The 22,791-nt window shown below is 34.3% G+C and overlaps 1 protein-coding gene and 1 pseudogene across 1 annotated transcript in view; both read right to left on the bottom strand.

The window, feature by feature from the left end:
- TBC1D5 (TBC1 domain family member 5) overlaps window positions 1-22,791 on the bottom strand; it is a 547,758-nt gene that overhangs the window by 254,870 nt on the left and 270,097 nt on the right. The window contains exon 4 of the mRNA XM_059390875.1: window positions 4,960-5,026. Coding sequence (XP_059246858.1) covers window positions 4,960-5,026 — 67 coding nt within the window. The remainder of the gene's footprint in view (window positions 1-4,959; window positions 5,027-22,791) is intronic.
- Window positions 10,309-11,208, bottom strand: LOC132012537 (protein-L-histidine N-pros-methyltransferase-like; annotated as a pseudogene).

Raw genomic sequence — 22,791 nt, 5'->3', positions numbered from 1 at the left:
CCAAGTGGCTTTTTATTTATTTATTTAATTCTTTTTTAAGGAGAGAAAATAAAAAATATAAAGGGGGAAAAGTTCCCTTTATTTCTGCAACAAATGTTCTTTTAAAATATGAAATGTGTTATTTCTTAAAAGGAAAAAAACAGGAAGCTAAAAAGAATGGGTAGTTCTTTAACTAACGTGTACTTCACATTTATTTGAGGTCTTCATAAATGTTTCAAGTCTCAAGTCATCCCACCATCCCAGTTGTAGGATTTACTAATTCAAAAGACATGCATAAGTATTTTGCAATCCTTTCTGCATCCACTACCTTTTTAAAAAATGAAACACCAAGGTTTCTAACTATTAACAAACTTTGTTTATTGGTGATGAGTTATAACGGAACCACCACTGGCTATTACTATTTTGAACTGTGTCTCCTGGAGTCAACATTTCATTTATAAACTATTATTTGAAAATTATCCAACTGTCAAAAGTCACAAGATAATACATTTTTCCTAATGGCAGAGCTTGGGAAAATATACCCAGCAATGGTACCATGTGAAATTAAATTGTAGAAGTAATTAGGGTAGACTACCTGATTTACTACCCTGTATCAGAATCTAGAAAATCATAGTTAAGTAAAAAAATTTATTTAAAAATGATCTACAATGACTTATTTTCTATCCTATGACATTTATACAACACACCAAGATGATGTCTGAAAATTAAGCAATATTCTGCGTTTCCCTGAGAATGCCAATAACTTGTCTGGGTCTTCTCTAACTAAACTGACTATTTAAGCAATGTATTTTAACATGGATTTGTTACTACATAAACACTACCTAAATCTCAAATGAGGCAATTCTAAATCTTTATATCCTAAATCAAGAATGAGGCAAAAATGAAGTTATTTTCTATTTTGGGAATCCTAACATTATATGTGAAAAAAGCATTACACGGGTTAAAAAACCATACAGACTTCTATGAACTTTTGTGGAAAGGTATAATTTGACCAATAAAGATATTTAGAAACATAGGGTAAAAAAGGGAAAGTTTAAAAATGTTCACCTTCAATTTATTTCATAGGTCACTGTTATACCATCTAATAAGATAATTAAAAACATGCAAGCAGCTGGTACTTCAGCTAAACAGATTAATGTAATAGTCTGTAGTCATATGTGCTGGCAAGGGGCTCGCCTCTTTGGAGAGGAGAAGGTCAGCTGCCCTTGGGAAAGGAGGAGGGTGGTGGGGAAAGAATATTCCTTCTACCATGCGGCCTTGTGCTACAGTTACTAACTTAATCATCTACTGCAAACTGCTAATCGGCAAACCACTATTCTTCTTTCATACCCAGCAAGGGTCTCTCAGTTTTAATATTTAAGTAAGAAATATAGAAGGCTCATATAAACTGACAGAGAACACTGGTCTTTAAAAATCGTAAGATCTACTGCATAAACCAATACTAACTTCTCAAGTCTTCTAAATTTTCCATTTTAACACATCATCTGCAAATTAGTTGGGAGATATAAAACTGAATTTTAACAAGAAGTTCTAAAACAAGATCTAATCTATTATCTAGGCACCATATAATATTCATACTGGTGCCTTAGTTGTTAAATTCAGCTGCACTCCATTGGAATCAATGAAGCAAAACCACAAAAGACACAAATCCAGGTAAAACCTCTTGGCCTATGAAAAACAAATCTATGAACATTAGACATATAGTACTATCGTGTTAGGATCTGATCAATTATGTATTTCAGAATTTGTCAAAATTCCAAAAATCCACCTCTAAACTTATACAAAGAATAAACATCTTCCTTATATCATTGTTATGTGTACAAATTTGCTTTTGTAGCAAATTTTGAAGGCAACTGGAATACTGTATCAGATTGAGAGTTTCAAGCCTCAGGTTAAGCTTGTTCTTAGCTTCTTTCCTCCAAACAGACAAAAGATATTGTCCTGTAAGTCACACATTCTTTTTTCCCTTCCTTTCAGTGTCTCTGTATCAGGGCACTGCAAAAAATTCTCAATACCAGGAGGTTGCCAATGATGACGATGATGATGATGCCACAGACAAGAAGATAAACGCAGCTACTATTTACTCAGCATTTACCACATGATACTATCCCATCAACTCCTCCTTCTTACCCCCACTCTAATGGTGAGGAAACTGAGGCTAAGACTTGTCCAAGTCTCCCAAGTATTTGGAGTTAGGATCTGAACCATCTCACCATATATTTAGGCATTATTAACAAATGAAAAACAAAACAACAACAATCAGTGACTCTGCCCTCTTGAAAGTGACAATCCAAGACCACAATAAGACAAATACATAATGGGAAGAAGAGTACAGACTTGGGTGACCAATTCAAGACTGAATTCAATAGTTAATAATAAAACCTCCACATACACTATAAAAGGGTACATGTATTGGAGGGTTAAATGAAGGCTAAAGCAACAAAGTTGCCAATTTAGATGAAAGACCTAATTCCAGAAAGAATTAATAAATGCAATGGGTTTGCAATTGGATTTTCAAAAGGCTTTATCTCCTACATTTGATCAGTCTTTACAAGAGTTGTGAGGAGGAAGCAGGTTAGACATTAGAATGTCTGTCTTACAAGATGACAAACTAAGGCTAATCATTATCCTGGATAGAAGTATACAGAACTTGAATATGATGGTACTAGGCTGGCAGCCAGAACTATCTGACTGTGAAGAAAGGTCAGGATTTCTGAAACAGTTGTAATAAGACAAAGGTAGAACTCGTAGGCTAAAGGAGCTTTGAGGGTTAACAGTCACATTTTTCTAATAATTTATGTAACATTTAAAATAGCAATGATAGCAACAGAAAAACAATTTTCATTTTCAAAAAGGAATTTTACTGACAATTCTGTTGCATTTTAGAGTGATCACTCAACAATTCCTAGGTTTTATCAGTTAACCTTAATATGAAAATATACCCCAGAGCTATGCTTCTATGAATTCTGCATTTAACCCAAGTGTCAAATTCACAAGTAAGCTCATTATATTGTAAAAGCTATTGCCTGCTGAGTAGAAAAATATTCATTTCACACCTTAAATACTATAATACTATTTAATAACAGCACTGGCCTGCCAACTATGAAAAGCTCGTTTTTATATATTGTACTACCTGAGCTTTTTATCTTGCCTTTTTAATTACAACAATAAATTAATATCCTAACATTACAACACTGACAGGCATTGATTAAAATTATATTAGTTAACAACATTAGTATTTATTGTGCAAAGTTGCATTAGGAGTTCATTTTCAAAGTATAATTATCATTCAATAATACTAAAACATTTTAATCTTCAAACTATTCAAGAATAAAATAAACTACAAGATAATACTGTGCCTTCACATTAACACATTTCTCTTAACTTTATAATATGTCCATTATTTACTATAATTAGCTAAACTACAAATGTAACAATAAAATTTAACTCACCAACAAACTATATACAGATATGGATTTTCCTTCCTTTGAAATACATTCCTATTTTCCTTTTGTCTTAGCTATTTTTATTGTATTTATATCTAGCAATGATACTAACAACATAGATTTCACATATATTATCATATTAACATTCTTCACTTACATGCCAAATCATGAATGTTTAACTATCTTTTATATTCACTTCAGCACTAAAAGAAGGATTTGAAGAATTCCAACATTTATAAGGTAGGATGAGTACACTGAAAATATAATGACAACATATGAGCTTTACTGCTGTGATAATACCCTTCTAGAAAACCATGGGAACATAAGCCTTTTGTAGTATCTGTGACACTTGAACGACTGATTATTTATACAGACCCCAACTGATATAAAATAAAGATGTCAAGTGTTTCAATTACCATCTCATTTCTGGAATTCATGAACAAATTGTAAAAAAACTTTCTAATTCACCACATTCTTATTAAGTGCTTCCTTCCTGTGCACAAGGCCCAATTCTAGATATTAAAAGCTTGCCTAGATTATGAAAAGAAAAATGACACAGTTCCAATTAGGGACATACAATATGTTTTCAAATAAAAATATAAAGAATCCAATCATAAACTCCATATTCATTACATAAAAGAAGGAGTTACAGCTTAACATTCAAGTGAGTTTCCAAGTGTACAGTGGTTCTTGTGTGTACTGTATTGTCACTGCAAAAGAGTCAGAACTAATTAACCATCAGGACAGTGTACTCGAAGTATTTCTTTAAGAATCTGCACTGCTATCTACAATGCCTAAATGTATTATTATTGAATCTGAACATTTTTTCCTTAGAACAACCTAGTTTTTATATTATATTGGTTAAGTATATGAATATTCAAATATTACTGGAAATAATATAATCTTTCTTCTTCCTAGGTTTCCCTGTTATGAAGGCACAAAATCCATAAACATTTACTCAAGGAAATTAAGTAATAAGGAGAATATAACCAAAATACCAGAGAAGATACATGTTTTATTAACCAGCACATCCTTAAAAAAAAAAAAAAATCACTAACTGAGATGTAACTGCCCCATTTGTTGAAGAACCAAATGGGATATAAACAAACAGCACTTGATGTAACCACGGGTTACATTTCATATTCTCTTAAACACTCATAAGGAATATATTCTGTTTTAACAGGAAACTTAAACAAATGGAAGCCTTTAGTAAGGTAACAGATATACTGCAAAAACAAAATAAAAAACGGATTATAATGGAGCTTAATACTACATGTGCATTCATACCAATTATATACTAACAACTGATGTCTACAGTAAGGCCATTTACTTTAGAACCTAAAAGGTTACATTGTTCATTACAGCCTGTAGAACAATCACATATCACAATATTCTTTACATTTGACTTATTTTTACAGCACAGGTAACATTTCCTTACTACTCTAAGATTGGAATCCTGTAATATCTTGTATATTGTCTTATAATAATATGTATCTATGTATTCATCACCTACCTATAGGAATTAAAAGTCCCATCAGAATCTAAAGTAGAACTTCTTCTTCCATTTTTATTTGAATCTCCTGGAAAAAAAAATTTAAAAACACTGAAATAATGAAGATTATGAAACTGAATATTTTAGTTGAAAAGCTGCTGAGTGACAGCTCTATGCAGTATATTGGGTCCAAAAGCATTATCCCTTTACCCCTAACCCCCAAATATCTCTTGTAATCAGAGGTCCTTATGCAAAAAATTCTAGTTAAGTCAAATAGTAATTAATTCTGGTCCTGGTTAAGTCAAAGAGTAATTACAGAGCATTTCGATGCTAAAATATAAATACCACCATTCCTAAATTGGATAGAAATACTATCAAAATAATTGCTAACAGAACAAATGAAGCACAGTACATTTTTTAATGAATCATAATCAACACCAAAATTTGTCAACCATTTAATCATGCATTAGTCTTTATAAACAAAGGGCAACTCTTTGTTAGTGACCACGTCACCTGTCCTGGCCATTGGTACAGCCAAAAGAGAGCAACAGACAGGGAACCTAGGATATCCCCAGCTCTCCATGGCCGAGGAATTTGGTGAGCAGAGGTAAAAGAGAAAGCAGGCTTTGGAGGTGGTGAATGCATTCCAACGAACTTTTCATACACCTTAATATTGTCCCTAAAGCTTTATGTTTTAACTGTGGGCAAGAGTTCAGCAACTTTAAAAATGGAAAAACAACATTGAAAGTTATTTCAGCATCATATGGTAATATCAAACATTTAGAGAAAAAAAAAAATCCCACTCAAGAAACTGTTATATTCATAGTATCAAACTTAGAACAAATTCATACCTATTAGTTAAAAGATTATAGAATAAAAATAAATGTGCTAAAGAAGTTTAAAATATGCTTACCAATGCCACAGTATAAAATATATATGCTTATTGATAGAAATTTAATTTTAGTAGTTTACATTTTAAAATATATACTTCAAAGTACAGTTTTTATGAAACCATAGTATACTACTATTAAATAGACCATTTATTCTTAGAAATGAATTAAAAAGACTAGATTCTGATTACATTTTATACTTCTAATTCTTGTAATGTAACTATTAAACATCAGGTTATATTCATTTTTATGATATTTAAAGCTTAATAATTTAATGATTTATCCATTTTAATTTATACTTTTAATCCACTTTGAACAATCTAAGGTGCCACTGGAGATCATCACAGTGGTCCTGGTTAAGTCAAATAGTAATTACAGAGCTTTCACTTTAAAGATGAGATTATTTTTAATTATTGAGTACAGTACTTAAGGTACCATACTTATATAATTATGGTACTCATTAAATGGTTATAGAAAGCTGAAATGTAATTTTAATGACAGCTACCTATTTTTCTTTGCACATTTTATAGTTGACAGATTAGTCAAGAATGTTGGTTCTTTTCAAAATCTTTACAGCTGTGCCAAAGTGTTTAGGATGACAAGAACTGGACTGAGTCCACTTACTTTTCTTTTTAATTTTTTTATTTCTGTGCTCTAAAATGCATTGTTTATGCACCACACCCAGTGTTCCATGCTATTCTTTTTTCAAAATGTACTTTAGGGTTTTTTTTTTTTTTTTTCATTAAACAAAAATCCTAAAATGGATTACAGCATTCAAAACTATTGCCAAATTTTATAAAAGAAAATTATCCAAAACCACTTAAATGTTTAAGATCAATTTAGCTGGGCATATTTTATTAGTTCTTTGAAAACATGGATACTATAAGATCGCTCATAGAAAATACTTGATTTTCTTAAAAAATTAAATGGTATTATAATAAATAAACTAAAAGGATTTAAAGAAAATTACTGTTTCTTACTAAATGAAAATTTCTTACAACACATGTTATTTAACAGCTTGCAGACATTTCCTGTGAAACATTCTATAATCAGCATAAAATAAGTAACTATATCATACATTTAAAATATGAGCCTTCTTTCTCTTTAAAACTAAAGATTGTAATTACTTAAATACAGAAGATCTCACCAATAGAATATTTCTTCCCTTCTGCTGATATTTACCAGATCAAATATAAAATCCTTCAAATAATTAAGAGAATTTCAGCTTCTTAAACTAGGTTTTGCCATCATAATATATTACAAAGGTTTTCTTCATTTTATACATGTTTCAAAATGAGCATATCACATTAAATATAACCTTCGAAGGAAGGAAATAAGGAAAAAAAGCATTTTTTCTTTTTCAAAAACATACTAAATAAGGAGTACAATTATTTTTCTGAATAGTATTAGAGAAAAGATTTCAGAGTTTGCTATTGGGGAAAAGGCAGTAAAGTTTTGAAGCGGGAAAAACTGCTTTGTTTCTTCAAACCTCTAGTTGAAATTAATTATAGCAAATGTTTATGAAAACATCTGTTCCTAACAGTTATAAATTCTTAATTTTAGTATGGACGATTCCAGATTCTTATTTTGGCAGGAAACTGTCAGACAATTGAAAGATTTACAAAAGAACAGGCACAATTTGTAATTCTGGAAAACTGTATATACAGTGTGTATATCCTGCAGAGATTTTCATTTGTGTGAAACATGTGGAGGGGCTTGAAACTGGTAACTAGGAGAAATCAAAGACAAACAGAGAGGCTCCTCTTTGACTTAAGGTGTTATACAATAAAAACATATTTGTAATAGAAGGAAACATAAACCAAGAATTATAGATAAATGCTACTTTACTATGAACCTAATTTGGAGCAAGTATAATAAACCAAGTGTTAATTTTATCAGGGATTTTAGTAAGTCTAATGCCAATACAATCATGGAAAGATACATGTAGTGTTCCCCAAAAATAACAACAGAGGGTGCAAGAGAGTTTAATATGATGTTTTTAGTTTCTGTTCTGATTCTTGTACTAAGTTGCCATAACTGTAAAAAGGATGTAACGGTTGCTTTCAGATCTCTTTCCCTTCTCTTTCGCTCTCTCTCTCTCTCTCTCTCTCATATACACACATACAAATACACACGCAAGCAATGGTACGTTATTACAATAATCTTGCACAAAGACCTTTAAATGATCAGACAGCACAAATACTTAAAAAGTGCTTTAAGAGAACAGATCACCTTTCGGTTGCTTGAAAAGTAACTTAATTTTTAAAATGCAATTGTGATTTTAAAAGTATTTAAGTATTTAATGTAAATTAACCAATAAGATAATCTAGATATACTTACTGAGGAAACTCTAATAAATAGATAAATCACATACACATTATGTATGTTGTGTATGTATATTGTGCAACATATATTCACAGGGATAGTTCATCAATTATTTGTGACAATTACAATGTGAAAATTACATAACAGACTAATTTCTCATTGGTAAATAACTGTAAAATGAATTCCTAGCACTCACAATTAAAATAAGTTGACTGATTTGAAAGAAATACCTCTGTAGCTGAAGTATTTTAAATGAGGATAGACAGAGCATATATTTTCCATTAGTAATTTCTAACATATATATATATATCTAACTTATTAAGCAAATAATGTATATAATGGTGACTTAGATCTCAAAACAAGATAAATTCCAAATTCTTTTTTAACTTTTACTGCAGTTGTGTTTGGCCTAGGGCATTTATAATATCTATGCACTGTCGAAAATCATGCTAAATGAAGATTTACAAAAGACTTTGATAGTGCTTTTTATGTACAAACATCTCTTTCATTAAGGTAGAACCAGATATTTTAAACTACTTTATTTTTTCTTTAAGATTTTATTTATTTATTCGACAGAAAGAGATCAAAAGCAGGCAGAGAAGCAGGCAGAAAGAGGAGGAAGCAGGCTCCCTGCAGAGCACACAGCCCAATGCAGGGCTAGATCCCAGGACCCTGGGACCTTGGGATTATGGACATTGGGGAGGGTATGTGCTTTGGTGAGTACCTGAGCCAAAGGCAGAGGCTGTAACTCACTGAGCCACCCAGGTGCCCCTAAACCACTTTAGATTTAAAACTACCAGAGTAATGCTATAAACAAACACATCTACCCAACTGGGCCCTCAGTTTACATCTCAACAATATTAAGTTTTAGAAGATCACATCATACTAGGTATGAATTCTAAAAAGTATTACATAATTTAAAATATAGGGCTTATCTCTATAAATTGTTACAGAAATGCCATGAAGTGTATGCAATGAATATTTAATAGTAAGAGTGGAAAAAGATTTGCTTTAAACTGAGTTAAAAACAAACCTATGGACAGCTACATTTAATTGTGATAGGTTAATATGCCATAAATAGTGTAGAGACCTGAAACCTTTTAAATGAACATTACTACTGAAATCTTTTTTATTAGATTTAAATCCCAAAGAAAATGCTTTAAAAAATAAATTAATTAAGTATATTCAAGTGCTGACATAGTAAGGCAAAGTATAATGACTTAGCATTGTCTATGAAGGCAGTAGACACTAAGGACATTATCTCAACAGAGAGACAACAGTCTCTCTACATTAATTTATGTATTCTAAATATCCCCAGTGCTCAAGTAAACACAAAAATGTGTCTAATAATATTCCATATTCTCTATTATTATTATCTACATTCTAATGATTTAATGGCCACATTTAATTCTTGACATAATATTTAGAAGTTACTACTTGGGGTGCCTGGGTGGCTCAGTGAGTTAAGCCTCTGCCTTCAGCCCAGGTCGTGATCTCAGGGTCCTGGGATCGAGCCCCACATCAGGCTCTCTGCTCAGCAGGGAGCCTGCTTCCCCTCTGTCTCTGTCTGCCTCTCTGCCTACTTGTGATCTCTCTATCAAATGAATGAGTAAAATCTTTGAGAAAAAAAAAAGTTACTACTTTATTTTTTATCTCCAAAAATGTTTAGTAGCATGATCAAAAACATGTTTTGAATAATGACAAAATTTCTAAACATGAAAGAGTGTCAGTGGCTCTACCTTATAACCAAATATTTGCAAGAAAATGGACAGCTTTATTGCCAATCTTCCTTTCATCAAAAACAATACATATTTATTGGTTCCATGTGAAGCTGTGACCATTGCTTTGACTGGGAATGAATCCTTACGGCAATTAAGTATAAAAAATATCTTCCATAATTAGAATGTGACTTGTATTACTGAGTAAAGAGTTGATAAAAACTCTCAAAAAGTTGGGTTTTTGTTTTGTAAAAATATTCCTTTTATACACTACAAAGAAATAATTAGTAGTTTGGCTATTTAAATCACTACATGATATAGCAATGGTAGTTCCCAAAGGTCCCCTCTTCACATAATCACAAAAACAGACCCTCTTCTGGAGTGTACATTTTTGGGGTAGGCTCTGAGGACTTGAGCCTCCAAGTATTTATACTGGTTTAAAAACAGTAGTAGTAGTCATTACACATGTCGTCTTCACACAGGTATGGCAGTCTGGTGAAAGCTCTGGTAACAAAACCAGCTTTTCTGAAAACTTCAAGCAAGCTACTGACTTGTTCATCCCAATTCTATCTCTTGGTTTCTAAAATTTCTGAAGGTCCCTCCCACTTGCCACCTATGTTTTCCACATAGGGATGAAAGGGTAAAACCCGAACAAGGATGACCCTGTCTCTCATTGCTTCCAAGACATTTCTGGTATCTTTCAACACAGTCAGGGGCTGATCCAGCACATTTAAGCAACTTATATCATAGTGGAACCCTGTATTCTGCTATTCATTTATACCAAGAACTCTGTATTTCTTTTTCTGAAGCTGCCATATCATAGTTTCAGAGAACTCAGTAGCATATATTTCTTCAAAATGAGGGTTCATGATTTTTCTGACTTCATCTCCAGCACCTAAATCAATAGGCTTTCCAAGCTAGATTAATAATGTAGTCTCTGAAACTGACTGGTGAAAATGCAAACACTGAGCCTCCTCCTAGCAACACAGCGATAGATATTCTAGACATAAACAGCCTAAAAACAGATGACCCTAGAGTGACATAACTGGACAAATAGTCTGATTTCTCAATGCTGTTAAGGACATCTGTGTTCCCTGATTAAGATAACTCTAAACAAAGAGAGCCTGGAGTGATTCACATTTCTCTCTGTTGCACACTTACTAATTACTGGTGGTTCTCCTTCCTACTGGCCTCAGCCCTGCCAGCCTGTCAGGACCACTTCTCATGTTCACATACATGGAGTGGAGAGGCTGCCTCCACAGCATCCACATCCTCCACGCAAAGCAAACAGATGCCAGGCTCAGGCCCAGCCTGCCAACAGTTTTACCAAGGGCCATGTCCACTTACGTGGCTCATCACCAGTGTTGGAATGAGGAGGAAGAGGTACCACTGCTCAGGAGCTACTACATTCAACTTGTCCATCCAGCCCCTTCAGGGCCAACACAGGGGGTCAAAATTATTATTTTAAATAATATAAAGTCAGATGTAAAAAACAAATATATAGAAACTTCTAAATAAATAATATTTCAAATGGATAATTTTAAGAAGGTAGTATTTTTGTTATTCCTATTAAATCATTAATAGAATAATTTTCAAGAAGAAAGAAGAGTGACATCAGTGGAGTGGCAGACTATACAACTCCAAACTCATCCTCCCAAAGAAACACTGAAAACAAGCAATAACTGTCAGAACCAACTTTGCAGTGATTCTGGAAGACAATCCAAGATTTACAAAAACCAAATGAACAATGAATGAAGAAAGAGACTTCTTGAAGGCTTTGTGGTATTGTTACTTGCCATTAACCTACTCCTACCTTGGTACACTGCAGTCCTTTTTATTTTTTTTTTTAATTTTATTTATTTATTTGACAGAGGGAGATCATAAGTAGGCAGAGAGGAAGGCAGAGAGAGAGGAAGGAAAGCAGGCTCCCTGCTGAGCAAAGAGCCCGATGTGGGGCTCGACCCAAGACCCTGGGATCATGACCTGAGCCAAAGGCAGAGGCTTTCACCCACTGAGCCACGCAGGTGCCCTGGAACACAGCAGTCTTGAAGAGGGATGCAGTTTCCAGTGTGGGAGACCAGTACTTGGTTCTGGAGGGAGCAAAGCAGACCACATTTGCAAAATATTATGTGACTCTATTCTAACTTACTTAGGAGCTACCTGAAGGACTAACAGAGAACATTCATCTCTTTTTTGTCTAATTCAAAAAGAGTGGTAGGCATTGCTCTTGAACACACTGCAAGCTAAATTAACAGGCAGACACATAGGGCAAAGGTTACAACTAAAATATTAAAAAGGCCACCTAATGCCTGGGAGCAAGAGTTGGTGAGAGTTTCCTTGGGAAATTAAGACTTTCAAAAGCACCCATGTATATCGGAAAACGTACATGCCCAGTGCAAGCAGAAGATCAAAACCTTCCACCCGAAGCTGATCACTAATATGAATGCAAGCATGGCTAAATGATGAAGGACTGCTGCGGCACAGAACCAATCTGTAAAGAGAAGAAGTTTTAGGTTTTTTGTTTGGTTCTTGTTCTTTTTTATTTAGCTCCTGGCTTTCGAAGAAATACCTGTTAAAACCCTAGCTGAACATAACCTAAGAAATAAAGAGTTCAGTATCTTCATATGTCAAAGAATAAATCTTGGCAGAAATTAAAAAAAAAAAAAAAAAAGACTGGGAAATAAGAGGCTAAAATGTTTAACAAAACAGAAAAATTGGCCAGTATTAGGGGCAACTAAATTTCAAGAGTTACCAAATTCTAGTATTCAAATGATCAGTTGTCAACAATAAAAAAGAAAATCACAAAGCACATAATAAAAAACAGGAAACAAGGCTCATTAAAAAATAAATAAATTGATAAAAACTACCCTTGAGAAATCTAGAAATTGGGTTTATCTACAAAGATTTTAACATAACTATCTTAAGGAAGTTTAAAAAGCAAGAAGAAAACATGGAAAAAGAAAGGAAATTTTATAAATAAATGGATAAACAAAATGGGATTACCAAAAAAGAGGTGAAAATTATAAAAGGAACAATTTGGGGGACTGAAAAATACAATACCTGAGATGAAAAATTCACTAAAGTGGTTCAACAACAGGTGTGAGCTGGCAGAAGAAAGAGATAGCAAATAAAGATAGGACAATTAAAATTATGGAGTTCAAGAAGCAAAAGGAAAAACAATGAAGAAAAGTGATCAAAACCTAAAGGACCTGTGACAAAAAGCAAGCAAATAAACATGCATTGTGAGAGCCTGAGAAGTGAAAGAGAAAGAAGCAGGAAGTGTATTTGAAGAAACAATGGTCAAAAACTTCCCAAATTTGATGAAAGACATAAATCTACAAACCAATAAGCTCAAAGAACTCTTGATATAATTAACACAAAAACTCACATAAAGATACACAATAAGCAAACTGTTGAACGACAAGGAAAAAATCTTCAAAGAAGCAACAGAAAATATGGTTCATCTCAGATTTCTCACTATGATTAATAGATAATGTCTTCTCACAAAACATGCAGGCCAAAAGACAGTGGGATGAAATATATTTAAAATACTTAAAGAAAAAGATGGTCAACCAAATATTTTATATCTGGCCAAACAGATAGTGGGGTGTCTGGGTGGCTCAAGGGGTTAAGCGTCTAACACTTGATCTCAGATCAGATGTCAATCTCAGGGTCATGAGTTTGAGCCCTGTATTGGACTCTATGCTGAGCATGGAAAAATTAAAAGTAAAAAATAAAAATAAAGAAAAGAAAAGAAAGAAAGAAAGAAAAGGAAGGGAGGAGGAGGAGGAGGAAGAGAGTTAAGACATTCTCAGAAACACAAAAGCAGAGAGTCTGATACTACTAAATATACTGTAAAAGAAAAGCTAATGGCAATCCTTCAGATTGAAAGGACATCAGACAATAACAAAGCTGTGGGAAGAAAATGATCTCTGATAAACATAAATACTTTAGTATATACAAAGCCAGTATTACTGTATTTAAGGTTTGTACTGCCAAACTTTATTTCCTACAAGATCTGAAACACAAATGCATAAAAAATAATTATAAATCTATGCAACAGAGCAACAATGTATAAAAATGTAACTTGTAACACAATATAAAAAGAGAAGAAGAACACTGCCAGGGAAGATGTTGGAGTAGGAGGACCTCAAGCTCACTCGTCACAAGGATAAAACTAAACAGCAGTCACATCAGTGACTGGTAAAACAAACTCCACAACTAGTTGTAGAGAACAGGCTACATCAAAGAGAGTAGAAGGGGCAGAGACATTGTGAGGAGTTAAACCCCAAATCTCTGGCCAACAAAGGTCGGGAGCCATGGGCACAATAAGGGGGGAGAAACAGAATACCATACTGGAGAGCCTGCAAGAGAAAGACAAATCCTCTAACATTTGCTTTGAAAACCAGAGGGGCCAAATTTCATTACTTCTTATAACCAGTAAGATATAAAGCATTAAACTTTTAAAATCAGCAGGCTCAGTTCTGGGAAAGCCAGGAGAGGGACAGGAAACTGAGTTCTTGCCCTTAAAGAGAGAACACAAGAAACAGCCAGCAAAAATACAGCATAGAATGAGCATTTTGAAAAATACCTATGGCATATCAGAGGGAAAGTTATTCAGAGTTCACTGAGAGACTTCTTCAGAAGCAAAGAAACAGGCAAGTACCATTTCTCTAATTCACTAATCAGAATATACACAGGGCCACCTGCAGAAACCAGTGCATTGCCTGCATTCATTACCTAACTGCATACACCATGCTCTGCCCCCTTCAGCTGAGCCTGCCTCAGTCCTGGTGCTTCAGGTCCCCTCCTCCAGAAGACCTGCAAAAATCTTGCCAACATTGTATCTCCCAACTGTACACTTTGCAGGGCCTTCGTCCTTGAGGCAGTGAAGGTCACCTCCCATGGTGGACACCAACACCCTTGTAACTGTACCACTCATCTACGTGCACTCTGAAGAGTATCCTGGCCATCCCCAGTCTCCACAGGGGCTATGTCCCTTGTGGAAGAAGAGGACAAGCACCATCTTGTTAAAGGTGTGTGCCCCACTCATGACTTTCAAGAGCAAGAGATATAACTGGCTTTTCTAACACACAGACAAAATGAAAAGAAAGAGGAATATGTCCCAAATGGAAGACCATGACAAATATCACAGCAAGAGACCTATATGAAACAGAGATAATTAATATGCCAGATAAAGAATTTAAAATAATGATCATAAAGATTCACACTGGACATAAGAAAATAGTGGAAGATATCAGTGAGACCCTTAACAGAGAGATGAAAATGAATCAATCAGAGATGAAAAATTCAATATCTGAAATTAAAAATATACTAGATGAAGTAAACGGTAAACTGGAGGAAGCAGAAGAATGGACCAGTGACCTGGAGGACAGAGTAATAAGAAGCAATCAACCTGAACAGGAGAGACAAAAATCATTTCAAAAATGAAAATAAAATTAGGGAATTCAATGATACTATCAAGCATACTAACATCCACATTACAGGTATCCCAGAAGGAGAAGAGAGAAAAGGGAGCAGAAAATAGATTTGAAGAAATAATAGCTGAAAATTTCTGAATCTGGGGAAGGAAACAAATTCAGATTCAGAAAGCACAGAGATCCCCCAACAACATCAATCAAAAGAACTTCACACCAAGACACATACTAATTAAACTGGCAAAAAGCAGTGATAAAGTAAGAATTTTAAAATCAGCAAGAGGAAATAAAAAGTTACATAAAAGGGAAACCTCATTAAGGATAAAAGTGGATTTTTCAACAGAAACTTTGTAGGCCAGAAGAGCACAGCATGATATATTCAAAAGGCTAAAAGGAAAAATCTGCAGCCAAGAGTATTCTACCCAGCAAGGGCAATATTCAAAAGAGAAGGAAACATAGAGAATTTCTCAGACAAACAAAAGCCATAGAAGTTCATGATCACTAAATCAGCCCTACAAGAAATGTTAATGGGAACTCTACAGTAGAAAGGAAAGACCATAAGTAAGAGTAAGAAAAGTAGAAAGTACAAAAACAGTAAAAATAGATATAGCTATAAAAATCAGTCAAGGGATTAATAAAATAAAAGGATGCAAAGTATGAGACTATATACCTAAAACACGGAGGGAAAGTTGTAAAGAACAGGTTGAAACTTAAGCAACCTTCAACCCAATATAGACTGCTATATGCAGAAAATGTTATATACAGACATAATGGCACATACAAATTAAAAAACCAGCAATATGTATGCAAAAAATAAAGAGAAAGGAATCCAAGTATCTCACTGAAGAAAGCCAACTTATGATGACAGAAGAGAGAAAGAAAGAAAGAGGACAAACACATACACACACACAAACACACATATACACAAAGGATGTGAAAAGAAGGCTGGGGTAGAAATACTTATATAGGACAAAACTAACTCTGAAACACAGACTAACAAGAGATAATGAAGGACATCATATAATCAGTAAGAGGATAATCCAGCAAGAAGATGTAACAATTTTAAATACACAATTTGGAAGTGTATTTACACTCAATATGGAAGCTCCCAAATGCAACTGTTAGTAAAAAAATATAAAAGAACTCACCTAAAAAAATTTTTTTAAATTTTTTAAAAAAGAACTAATCTGTAATAATACAATAATAATAGGGGATTTTAACACCTCAATTACATCAACGGACAGATCATCCAAATAGAAAATCAACAAGGAAGCAGTGGCTTTGAATGACAAACTGGACCAGATGGATTTAATATATATATATTCAGAAAAAACAGCAGAATATATATTTTCTTCACATACATATGGAACATTCTTCAGAACAGATCACATATTAGGTCAGAAAACAAGTCTCAACAATTTCAAAAAGACTTAAGTTATACATCTTAACTAGATGAAAATACAACCACAATAATAACAACAAAAAGAACTATACGCACCTCTAATGAACATAGATGCAAAAATCCTCAACAAAATATTAGCAAACTCAATCCAATAACACATTAAATAAAAGCATCTGCCACAATCAAGTTGGATTTATTCCTGGAATTCAAAGGTATATCAATATTTGCCAATCAATACATCACATCAATAAGAGAACGGATAAAAACCATACGATCATTTCAATAGTTGGAGAAAAAGCATTTGACAAAGTACAACACTGATTCATGATAAAGACCCTCAATGAAGTAGGTTTAGAGGAAACATATCTCAATATAATAAAAGCCATATACACTCACAAACATCAGACTTAATGGTTAGAAACTGAAAGCTTGGGGTGCAAGCCTGGTTGGCTCAGTGGGTTAAGCCTCTGCCTTCGGCTCAGGTTATGATCTCAGCGTCCTGGGATCGAGCCCCGCATCGGGCTCTCTGCTCAGCATGTAGCCTGCTTCCCCCATCTCTCTCTGCCTACCAGACATATATACCACACTGTTCCTGAGAAGGACACACAATCTTCTCAAGTGCACCTGGAACATGCACCAGAACAGAACATATGTTCGGTCAGAAAACAAGTCTCAATACAGAAAAAGACTAAAATCATACATATCTTCTTTGAATATAAAGAAATGAAGCTAGAAGTCAACTACAAAAGGAAAACTGGAAATTTTTTAAGTATAAATGCAAATATGTTTGTCTATAGATGGGGAAAAGACAAATAGATAAATATGTGGGTGGAGTCTATATAAACATGGTAGTTTTAACTTTTAAGGGAAAAAAATATGCTACTGATCATCTCTGGTTAAATTTTAAAGTAACTGCCAGAACAAAACACTTGCTGAACTGGTAAAATTAAATTGCCACATTCAGCTTAATGAAATTTTAAAGTACAGGCTTCATAACATCAGGACTGAAAGTCTCAAGCAAGACAAACCTAAGTATATGCTCCACCATTTACTTGCTCTGTTAGTTACCATTCAATATCTCCGTTATCTCATTTGGAACGGGGAAGGTAAAGTTTCCACCACAGAGAGGGTGGTTACAGGGATTAAATAAGAAAACGCAAGTGAAGTGCTTAGTATAGGCATGTAGCATAATGTAATTCCTCAATAAATGTTAGCTATGATTTTTCTGAACATATTAATCCATTTAACATACTGGATACAGTGAAGGAATAACATTAAAAGGCTATTCTATCTAAAGGAAATAATTTTATTTATAATTTAAATAACTGAAAAGTGTAACTCTTCTAGTCATTAAAAAGCATTTCTCATAAATTTGACCATTAACAAAAAACTATTTAATGGGTTATATAACTCTATGCAAGTTCTGTGGTATTCTTTTAATATCTTTCCTGATGATCATCATCATACCAAATACTGAATATGATGATATAGAGTAGAAAAAAATCACAAAATTAAATAAAATTACAGCCTTGAAATGTAGAGCCAAATAATGCATGAACTTAATATATGTTTCCTGAGACTGATAAAATTATACACAGATAAAGAACTAAAACTAAGTCAATCTAGTAATTATTTAAAACTATCTCATATAGGACAGTTTACAATATTACCCATACACCAGAATAAAAAAAGCTTTAAGAAGAATTATTAATGATTCTGCAACTGAATGAAAAGAAGATCTAATTTCAAAGACAGTCACAACTATAACTATCTAACAGTTAACCTGTAATAATAAACAAATGCAAATACTTCTATTTATTGTAATTGTTATTTCTGGGCATACTGTTATTTCCCCAGGCATTCCATAGATTTAAATTTGCTTGATGGTGGGGGATGGGTGGGGAAAGCAGACTAGGAATTAGCCAGGAAAACAGAATTCCAATGCAAACTTAATCTCTCTGGATTCTAGAATCCACATCTATAGAAAAAAAAAAAAGGGTGGGGGGTAGGATCGGTTCAGTCTAAACTCATGAACATGATGATCATCCAAATCACCTTGTGACAAGTAAGTAAGTAAAAAGAGAGTGTGCATGCATGTGTCTGAGAGACAGCAAAGCTTAGATTGAGATAACGATGGTGGATCTATGATTCCCTACTTATAAATGGTTTTCTAATTATTTTGGTGATCCATGAGTCTTTTTTTTTTTTTTTTTTTTAGTCCAAAATAATAAGCTTCTAGGGTGCTAAAAGTGAGTCTCCTATTGTAGAAGGCAATTTAATTTTCCCCAAACAGGGAGGTATTGAGTATCTTATGTGATATCATTTACTGTGGACTATCATAAACACAAGCTTCAGTCTCATTTTCCAGCAGTAGTAATGGGCTGAGCTATGTCAACACTGTACATTATCTTAATGTGACCAGTAGCACGTAGTGATTACTAGTGAAAGGGTGCAGACTGGAGGTGGCAAGCCTGTGTTTGGCCTGTATGGTCCTCCTGCAGACCACCTGGGCTTCAAAAGCACATTCGTACAAGGGTTACACAATACCAATGCTATTAATTTAGATAAGTACATAGCACATTTATACTAAGTAGATCAACAACAAATTTGAGAAGAGTTTCTTCAGAAGTAAATGGATTAAAGGAGAACATTTAAAAATATTTCTTTAAAGAAAATTAAGGTCAAGGATGATTATCATGTAATTTGTTCTCTGCTACATTTTTGTAAAAAAATTCTAATAATGAATTGGTTTAGACCCTGATCAACTGAAATTTTTAGTTCAGCTACTAAATTCAACAAATGTTTTAACAAAATGTCCCACCGAAACAAAACAAAACAAAACACAATAGCTTCTAAAAGAAATTCTAATTGATACTTAGGTAATTCTAACCCTGATGTTAAATTATGTTAAGTGCCTAAGTGAATATAACAAAAGTAATACACAAATTATTTGCTAAATAAAATGGAATATATCTAGCATTGAAGTCCTATTTCATTTTCTATAAATCTTTCAAATAATAACTATAAAATATTTATATTAATTATTCTTTTTCTTCAATGTATAAAATAAGGAAATGCTTTTCTATACAGAACAGATTCCTTTGGGTACTTCCCATTTTTACTCTTGATTATAATCAATGCTAGATACTTTAAGATTGGTTTAACAGCTAGTGAGTGCAAGACATGCCATAAAATGTAAAGATATCCATTAACCAAAAATGACTAACCTAGCTAATATAAAATACATTTTTTTGTAAGAAAAATTGAAGTGAGAACTATTTGAAGGCTATAAATTACCATCCATGAGCTAGAGTAAATAATCCTGTTTATGTCCTAAATGACAGCTAAATGAGCAAGTTCGTATATCAAAGATCTACTTAAAAAGTATAATGGGCATATTAACTATAAATCTCAAAGTTCTGATAAAGAATCAAGGGTAAATATTCTAAAACATATCTTTACTCTTACAAATGATATGCTAAAATAAATCACATTAAAATAATGTAATCTCAGGAGACGTGGGTGGCTCAGTCAATTAAGCATCTGCCTTCAGTTCAGATCATGATCTCAGGGTCCTGGGATGGAGCCCTGTATCTCAGGCTCCCTGCTCAGCAGGGATACTGGAGTCTGGTTCTCCCTCTCCCTCTGCCCGCCATTCCCCCTCTCGTGCTCTCTCTCGGTCAAATAAATAAATAAATTTTTTTGTTTTCAAAAGCATTAACAAATACAGTAATCTAAAATCCTCAAGCATAAATCAAAATTTTTTTTTAATATTTACCATTTACTATAAAGATTCAAAACAGAGCGCCTGGGTGGCTCAATGGGTTAAAGCCTCTGCCTTCAGCTCCGGTCATGATCCTGGGGTCCTGGGATCGAGCCCCACATCAGGCTCTCTGCCTATCAGGGAGCCTGCTTCCCCTCCTGTCTCTCTGCCTGCCTCTCTGCCTACTTGTGATTTCTGTCTGTCAAATAAATAAATAAAATTGTTAAAAAAATAAAAAAATAAAGATTCAAAACATTGACCCATAAAAATGTTTTATTTTATATTTGTTATGACATTAAAGAATTATACCAAAATCTGATTTTTAAAGAGAAATAAATCCATAAGCTGATCTCTATTTATAATTTTATGATAAAGTATCATTAAACCTGACAATAACAAGAAATAAGTAAAAGAAAAAATGTCTTCTTAAAATTTGCTAGGAAATGTGCAATATACGAAATTCAACTGTCCTTTTACAGAACAAAAAGTATCATTCAAAGTAGTTATTTATTGAGTATTTTATCCAAACATATTTAGCTATCTAGACAAATTGTTTAATTAATAAATGCATTTACTGATTCAAACTTCCATTCATGCATCTGGATCATGTGATAGTTTTTCTTCTTATTTATTCTTTCAACAATTATGTGTTGAGTCTTCCTACATTTTAGCACTAGTTATCAGTAGTAAGCAAAAATTCAAAACTCATCCCTGACTTCCTAAATGTTTGTTCCAAGTTCAGCAGAGGAGTGAGAATGCCAAAGCAATGTACAATGACAATTTAGAAAAACAATATAAAGTTACATATTCCACTATATAATAACATAGGAGAGAGGAGAAGCCACTGACCAAAAAGAGGATGAAAAGTACTCTGCTAGAGATCAGCACATGCCAGGATTCTGTGAAGCTCATGTCAGGGATTTGGGTCAAGATGAAATAGGAAGGCAGTGAAAGAAATGTAAGGAAAAGCAGAACATGATAAAGTTTGAAACTTTAAAAAGATCACTTGAGGGGAGGAGTCAAGATGGCGGAGAAGTAGAAGGCTGAGACTACCTCAGCTAGCAGGAGATCAGCTAGATAGCTTATCTAAAGATTGCAAACACCTGCAAATCCAACGGGAGATCGAAGGGAAGAACAGCAATTCTGGAAACAGAAAAACAACCACTTTCTGAAAGGTAGGACTGGCGGAGACGTGAATCCAAAGCGACGGGAAGATAGACCCCGGGGGGAGGGGCCGGCTCCCAGCAAGCAGCGGAGCAACGGAGCACAAAATCAGGACTTTTGAAAGTCTGTTCCACTGAGGGACATCACTCCAGAGGCTAAACCGGGGCGAAGCCCACGCAAGGTCAGCGTGGCCTCAGGTCCCGCAGGGTGACAGAAGGATCAGGATGTCTGAGTGTCGCAGAGCTTCTGGGTATTGGAACGGGGAAGCCGGCTACAGAGACAGAGCCGACAGTAAGCTCACAGCTTGCTGTTACCTTGAACCAGCCACAGCCTGAGTGAGCTCAGAGCGCAGCCGGAGGTCAGGCAGAAAGGAGTAACTGGGCACTGTTCTCCGAGGGCACACTGAGGAGTGGGGCACCAGGCTCTCGGCTCCTCCGGGCTAAAGACCAGGAGGCTGCCATTTGTATTCCTGTCCTCCGGAACTCTACGGAAAGCGCTCAGGGAACAAAAGCTTCTGAAAGCAAACTGGAGCGGACTACTCAGCCTGGGCCCCTGGTAAGGGCGGTGCAATTCCGCCTGGAGCAAAGACACTTGAGAATCACTACACCAGGCCTTCTCCCCCAGAAGATCAACAAGAAATCCAGCCAAGACCAAGTTCACCTACCACGGAGTGCGGTTTCAATACCAAGGAGAGCAGCAGAATTCCACAGGAGGAGAAAGCAAAGCATGGAACTCATGGCTTTCTCCCTGTGATTTTTTTAGTCTTACAGTTAATTTAATTTTTTTTCTTTTTCATTTTTTTTTCTCGCCTTCTGCTAAATTTTTTTTAACTTTTACCCTTTTCTTTTTTAACGTTTTTAACTAGTTTATCTAATATATATATTTTTTCTTTTTTATATTTTTCTTTATTTTTTTTCTTTTTTTAAAATTCTTTTTTTTTTCTTTCTTCCTTTTTGAACCTCTTTTTATCCCCTATCTCCCCCCTCACAATTTGGGATCTCTTCTGATTTGGTTAAAGCATATTTTCCTGGGCTTGTTGCCACCCTTTTAGTATTTTACTTGCACCTTCATATACTCTTATCTGGACAAAATGACAAGGCGGAAAAATTCACCACAAAAAAAGAACAAGAGGCAGCACCGAAGGCTAGGGACC

Source organism: Mustela nigripes, chromosome 2 (genome assembly GCF_022355385.1).
Source record: "Mustela nigripes isolate SB6536 chromosome 2, MUSNIG.SB6536, whole genome shotgun sequence".
In the NCBI taxonomy this organism is placed as follows: Eukaryota; Metazoa; Chordata; class Mammalia; order Carnivora; family Mustelidae; genus Mustela; species Mustela nigripes.
The sequence above is the reverse complement of the archived record's forward strand: the minus strand, read 5'-3'. Positions and strand labels throughout refer to the sequence as shown.